The 7225-nt window shown below is 54.9% G+C and overlaps 1 protein-coding gene across 1 annotated transcript; it reads left to right on the top strand.

Annotated features, from left to right (window-relative positions):
- Window positions 1-3213: 3213 nt before the first annotated feature.
- On the top strand, window positions 3214-3973 carry AYO21_12143 (hypothetical protein; the record flags this gene model as incomplete). Its single annotated transcript, XM_022661965.1, has 2 exons — window positions 3214-3413; window positions 3469-3973. The coding sequence occupies 2 exons, from the start codon at window positions 3214-3216 to the stop codon at window positions 3971-3973; spliced, it is 705 nt and encodes a 234-aa protein (XP_022505725.1).
- Window positions 3974-7225: the final 3252 nt, after the last annotated feature.

The following is a 7225-nucleotide window of genomic DNA, read 5'->3' as shown; positions in this document are numbered from 1 at the left end:
AAGTCCATAGATGCTACATAATCGTCTGTCGTACTCTGTGGACACTCCCCCCCCCCCCCCCCCCCTCCTTCGCGGTATTCCTCTTCTCTCTTCTCTCACCACCAGGCAGGCAGGCAGTCCATCACGGCGGTTCACAGCCTCGTACGGTCATTGATATCCCCACCACTGACCCTGGAACCCAACAATATACCATGCCCGGGGGATGGTGGACTGGCGCAATGACCAGCTGAACATTCGAACCTCTCCAACTTCAGCCTCACCATGCGACTGACGGCTTTTCCAGTCCACAACCAAGCATGGGTGGCCAGGTAGACGCGGTGCTCCCGCTCTGCTCTACAGGACACAGATTGCCGTCATGCGACCGTTCAAGAAACTCTTCAAACCAGCCTCGATCCCGCAGCGAGTCGAGGCTAAGAGGTCGCAGCCGCCGTTGCCGTAGCATGCACTCACCGGCCCTTGCCAGACGGAGTCACCGTGCTCCACAAAGGTTGTAACGCGACGGTCGGCATCTGCTTCGTCTGTGGTCTGACCGACAACCGCAACACCACGTGGGCGGCCCAGAGACAATCCCGACCGGATCTTGCTGGCACCACAGCTCCAATACGCACGCATGTCGGACCTTTACTCTCGCGGATTGCTCGTCTTCGTTGTCGTTGTTGTTCCGCTGACGATCAATTACAAAGGTTTCCTCCATTCTGATGAGCCGCTCGTTGCAGCGTGCTGTCACTGCAATCACCGGTCCTCCTGAGCTACCCTCACCTCTCGCCAGCGCTGTGCGCCAACATTTCAACGCGCAACAACTAAGCGACGCCGACACAGTAACCCGCTTTATCTACGTCGTATAGTAGAACGGTTTCTTGTGGGAAATCGTCTGGATGGATGGACAGACTTCTTCTCCTTCTTCAGAACTTGTTCTGCCCGTCAGTCTCCCGCACTCGGCCAACCAAGCAACTAGGTCAAAGAGTTGTGACCATGCCAGACGCGTCCTTCTCACTGCAATTTCGTCCCACTGAGTCCTGGAGTGGCTGTAGATATGCCAGCAAAAACTCTTTGAAGAAGTCCTGAGAAGAGCCGATCGAGAAAGCCCTGTATTCGAAGCTCTGGGCCGACACTCTGCTTCGCTTTACATGAGATGAGAGCTGCACCTAGTAACAACTCCGCAGGACACGGTCAGATGGCCAGTCAGCTCGGGCGCCGGGTCGAATTTCTTTCCCATGACGAGCGTCAGATCAAGATTGCTCAAATCTCTCGTCGTTTCGCGGAAGATACCAATACAGGTCTGCACCATGCGCCAGGATGGCTCAGAGGAATCTTGAAGTGAGTTACTCCCGTACTCCGTTTGACAGAATACCCTTGAGTGCTGACTCTACGCGACAGACCTCTTCTGCCGATTTCCCCCGTCTCCTCTTCTACGGCCCGTCGGGCGCAGGCACAAGCCGACAAGGTGACAAGTTACACGAGATGGTGGTGCGTGGCACAAAGCCCTTCCAGCTGTACATTCGCGATTTCTTCTCGCGCGCATCGTAACTCGATCGTTAACGACAGCTCGGTGCTGCATGTCTCGTTCGCCCTCAGGACGGACCCAACTGAGGCACCAAGTCACTTGCTCACTCGTGACTTGGATGCATTGACGCCGGAAGCTGCAGGATCTGTTCATGAGATGAATCCCGAAACTCTCGTTGATGGCACATGCTTGGGACAAAACGCCGTCAAGTCTCGCATTCGGCAGATCATTGTCGGAAAAAACCAAGCATATCCATTTACAGGACGAGCACATTACATTGACCGACCGCCACTCTCTCAAATCACCTCCACATTGAAGCCCTGATGTGCATGGCAACTGCCGTCTCATAAGTCGGCGGTCTGTCGACAATTTTTGTGGCCTTGTGCACCATTGTGCTTCAGTATTTGCCTAGCACACTTCGACTGCTAAACAATCTCACCGACTTCGAAGGTTTTCAGGGCTGTAGAAGAGAGGCTATTCACCCGAGCCTCTCCGTGGACGGCTATACGATCGGGTTCAGCCCCATGAACAAGGAGTCCAAGTGGTCACTCGACAGGGCCGGGCACGGAGAGTCGATCAGGTACAAGGACGTGCCCATACGTGTCCATACGTGTCCATCGGGGGCTCCGTCGACAGCTGGGTGGCCCTGAATATCGTCTTGTCCCACGCCGATTTTGCGGATCTTCATGTGCGACGCCAATGCCCAGTCCGTGGGCGCTCACACCAGTCGGGAAGATCTCGCTGCAGTACACGTAGCTGCTGGCGTTAGTCGAGGCTTAAGGGCTCTCACTTCCAATTCATCCTCGTCTATAGGCGAACACTGGTGACGCGGATTCCCGTGGTGGCCAATTCGACGCTGAGCTGGCGACACAGCGCCAGTACCGAACCTTTGCGAAACACACCATCAGATACATCGGCCAAATTTGCACGCTTGCTCTCGTCCATACCAATGGAACAGGGCTCGCATCATGAGCGCTGGGCTTTTCAGTATTTCTGTGAAGTAGCCACTCCAGCCATGGCAGAATGGACGTTTTCAAGCAGTGCTCCGACCTTCCAGCACCAACCCAACCCAATCACGAATTACTCAGCACCACAGCCGACCTCCCAGCAACAACAAAAGCCAGTCAATCCACAACATGCCAAGCTCAATGCCTTGTTTGGCTCAGGGAAAGGGCAGGCTACATTTGGAAATATAGGCGATCTGCGTCTGACACCGAGGGATCTACCGGATATAGTGCGATCGCGAAAAGGGATTCGGGACGAGGAAGTCGATTTGCCAGTCTCAAGGGCACCGCGGAGAGAGGGTGTTTCCGCCAGTTCTCGGGTTCTGTCTGCCCAGATTTCTGGAGGAAGAGTGCCAGCACGAAGGTGAAGAAGGAGAGGATGGTATTCATAATCCTCAAAGCCCAGGAAGCCTTCAGCATAACGCAGTTCTTGTCAGTAACTAGAGTCCGCCTTCAAGGAAAGCACGGAACGAGGAAGACATCCGTGAAGACGTGTTCTGAATACATGTCTATGCGCTTCGAATGCCGAAATGCGCCAATGCAGCCAGCTCGACTGACGGAGCTGAGGAGGTGCAGGCCGCCGCATACCAAGGATGGTGAGTCGGGATCGAAATCAGGATGGAAGGACAAGTTGACAGCCCAACAACTGAGTCGAAAGAGGGGTGCAGACTGGTCTTATTGCCGTTCGAGAACGCAGTCAGCCACATGACGCTCTACGTGCGCATCGGCCTGCCCATGTGCGTCTTCAGCAAGATGTACTCGGCCCTGAGCATGTGCGGGCTCGTGGACGAGCTCAGGGACGGGAGCGGCTGGCTGAACATGGACACGAACGGCGGCGTGTTGAAGGACATGCCCAGGACAAAATCCGTGTATACGACCAAGTCCAAGGACGACCTGCTCGTGAAGTCCGTGGAGGGCGTCAGTGACATCGTCGAGGTCGCCGATACTGGCCGCGTGCAGGGAATACGACCCGAACAGATACCCGAACACGCCCATCAACGTGTGGCTGCACAACCACGCCAAAGCCAACAGGAACAACATCAAGAACAGCCTCGAGTTCACGTTCTGCGACGCGTGCAAGAGCAGGAACATGATCACGACCCAGCCCGAGTGCGACAGCCACTACAAGGATGCCATCAACTACATAACCCACGCAGTGAGGCTCTCGTACCTGGGCGTGATCGAGGTGAGAAACAAGATCGGACAAGGTGTCATCTTCCTGGACGGCAACGTCTCAGCACTGGCGTCACCAACGTCACCAGGACCGAGGGGTTGTCTAGAACCTGTTCCAGAGCCCAAACAGCCCCATGATGGCGGAAGTCATGAGCAGGCCGGCGGTGTACGTGAGGATCTACGCGGGGATGTGGCGGAGCAGGACGAGCAGGTGGACGATGACCGTGGTGTCGTCCACCAAGTGTCTCACGAGTTGTTACGCCGGAGCAAAAACCAGACTTTATCTCGGTAACGAGAGGTCCCGGAATCGTGTGTACGTGATGACGGCCAGCACCGGGCGCCAGGCGGCTGCGATGATGATGATGATGATGATGACGGTGGTGCTGACGAAGATAAACGTGAGTGCCGTCAAGCGCAACTCTTATGCCTAGCATTACAAGAGAAGGTTGTGGACGAGGACTGACAAATTCGTCCTCGAAAAGCATTCAACGCTGCAGAGAGACTTTACGCCGAACGCCCAATTTGGGCGAAGAGATTCGTTTGGTCTTTGAGCAGAATGACGAGAAAGGGTCTCGAACGTCTATCAGACCCACGGTGGTCGGCAATGCGAAGGTCATGCGCTACGACGATATCTTCGAGGCCCAAAGGAGGCGTAAAGTCCAAGGAATAGCATACAATATCGGCCGAAAGGTGGTGGTAACCGTGATCCCTCAGCAGACTCTCATGCGAGAACCGATCCAATTGTTATGGAGATGGACAAGAGAAAGCGAGAGATGGATGCGTTGGGACTAAAGGGCTGTTGCTCAATCCTCCATTTCTACGTTATACAGTCACGACGTTGTCTGCTTTTGGATCTCCATGACAAGCCTCATCATGAGCAAACCTACAGAATGCTGGCAAATCCCACCATATCATGATGGCGAGATTGTGCTGCGAGGCCCGTCGATCGGGGTGATCCTCCACTAGGGTCTGACCTTGACCCCGCACCACCTCCTCCAACACCCGGACTGCGTCTCGAACTTGGTCGACGTCCAAAACGTTGCGACTAACAAGCCCATGAATTTCCATCCACTGCCGATCGACCCTGGCCCTGTCGACACCGAGGTGAGAACACAGTCGGTCGAGCAGCCGGAACAGTGTCTGATCATCCCTTATACCACGGTGCAGCCATCCACATGTTGCCAATATGCTGCACACCGCGACCTGATCCTCGCACCTACACGCACAATTATCTCCCATAGCGTGATCGCTTGAAGGTGAGGCTGCAGTGGCTGTACATACACTCGCCACAGGTCGTCATCACTCCGCGATAACGCCATGACACATTCTATCACGATCTATGGCACATTCCATCGCGAGATACATTCCACCGCGACCCATAACACATTCCTCCGCGACCCATGATACATTCCATTCACCGCCTGAGGGAAGCTCCCTTATCTCATTTTTTGAGTTTTAGTTAAGATATGCCATCAAGGAATACCTATACCTACCTGCTACCTATCGCTGCTCTCTGCCTATCTCTCTAGGCCGTTCCTGATAGGGATGCATGGATACGCGCACCTGACCGTCGTCCCACGTTAGTCGACACCATTCGCTTCTGGTTGGAAGCCTCCACGAGCCGAAACGAAGCCCACCCATCTCCACCGACTTCCAAAAGCGAGGAAAGACGAGATACGTACCACGCCGTCAGCCCGAATTCATTCTCGTTGATGACTGGGCCGGGACGTGTACGCTGCGTTTGAGGCATCGGTGGAAATCTTACAAGCGAGTCAGACGGAGTCGTCGCAAGCTGCATGCGAGCCACTGCCACTCCTGGCCATGTGCTGATCCAGTCAACTACCGTTACTCTTGTTTGAAGCGGTATAGAAGGGAGCATAAAGGATACCGGGCCCATACCACGACTGAGCCTGTGACGGTCGGAACGCGAGCAGCCGCTTCTGCTGACGCTCATACACTCGGGGTAAAGCGGCCAGGCTACAGTGACCTCGCTTCACATATACCCCGGCCTGGATCAGGGCGAGAGGATGTGACTGAAGCAGGATAGCCACCTTTCGTGCATCGTCGTCCAAGGCGGGACATTAGTTGCTAGCAACACCGGCGGCTTTCAACAAGAGTTCCGTTGATGGCACATATCCGGTCGCGGCCAAAGAGAATGTCGTCCCTTACTCGGACATGGCTGGCGAGGTGGTACAAGTTGGTGAGGGGGTGGTGAGTTTCACCGAGGGCGAATGGGTCACAGCACCCGTGAACCTCGACACAGTGCATGGACCAGTCAGGGACGGTGGCCAGCTCTCTCGGTGGCACAAAGGATGGTGTCCTTCGCCAATACTTGACGCTGCCGGCGAGCTCAGCCATCAGGCTGCCCGGGTCCGACCTGTGGCCTAATGAATGAGCAGCCACGGTGACCACTGGTTATACCGTGTGGAATGCCTTCTACGGTTCCACCCCTCTCACCACTCTAGGACCCTCGCCACGTCTGAGACCTCACGGCAGTGACCTTAACCCCCAGGACTGCTCCACCTCTCGCTTGGACACACCCCTCTACTGGCGGCCATGGAGCCGCAAGCTGATAGATCCTACTCTCACATCCCCCCTCCGCAACACTCGGTCCCATCTATAGCAGATATCTTCACTGGAGCGCAACGAAAACTACCCGTGCCGCAGCTCCCAGAGATAGTTGTGGCCGAGATGCTTCATCTATCAACTATCTAACGCCCCAATGGGAAGGCTTCATTAGCTACCGGACAATGCTTTCACCTCGACCGCCACCTGCGGAATGTTCTTCATCATGTCGCCTCATCTGTCGGAAGCCATTCCAAAGCCACGTATTCACATGTGGCGTACTCCTGGCATTCCGCATTCCGCGTCGTCAGCACCAACACGCCCGATGAGCCGGGTGGGAAGCAGGCCTGGTAATCGACGTCAGACCCGTCCGCATCAGGCTCCCCTCAATTCTGCATTCCGGCTCCTTCAATATCTGCCTCGTCGCTTCGAGAGGGCCCTGATGAGCTCCCTCTAGCGCTTGTTACAGGCTTGCAAAGACCCTGCGAGATCATCATCGACAAATACGGTGGCAGATACTGTAGCGGTTAGCACGCGGGCCGCAACAGCCACGGCAGCACATATTATTAGAAGAGCGCGAGAATGGCTAAGTCCACAGTAATGCGGCATGCGGCACGCACTAGTCGGGGGGGGGTGATGCTGACGACACCAGAAAAACGAAAAACGGATCCTTACATAATCGTCTGTCGTACTCTATAGTCCAAGCCCCCCCCCCCTCAGGGGAAGATTGCAGAAAAGGTTCCCGGGTTCCCGCAAGGTGCCCAAAAAGGTTTTTACTATACTTTAGCCTTGAAAAGAGACCTAAAACCTTTTTTCGTAACACTATTGTACCTTTCTCTTTTACACATCTTACGACGACGACGATACCCTATGGGTAGATCCGGTTGCTCACCGCAACATACAACAAACAACTACCAACCGACTGCACAGAATAAGAAACAATCAGCCACAACCTACAATCGAAGCAGTTACTCACCAT

The sequence above is a fragment of the Fonsecaea monophora genome, assembly GCF_001642475.1.
Source record: "Fonsecaea monophora strain CBS 269.37 chromosome Unknown Scaff247, whole genome shotgun sequence".
NCBI classification, from domain to species: Eukaryota; Fungi; Ascomycota; class Eurotiomycetes; order Chaetothyriales; family Herpotrichiellaceae; genus Fonsecaea; species Fonsecaea monophora.
Note: the sequence above shows the minus strand (reverse complement) of the source record. Positions and strands in the feature narration are given on the sequence as shown.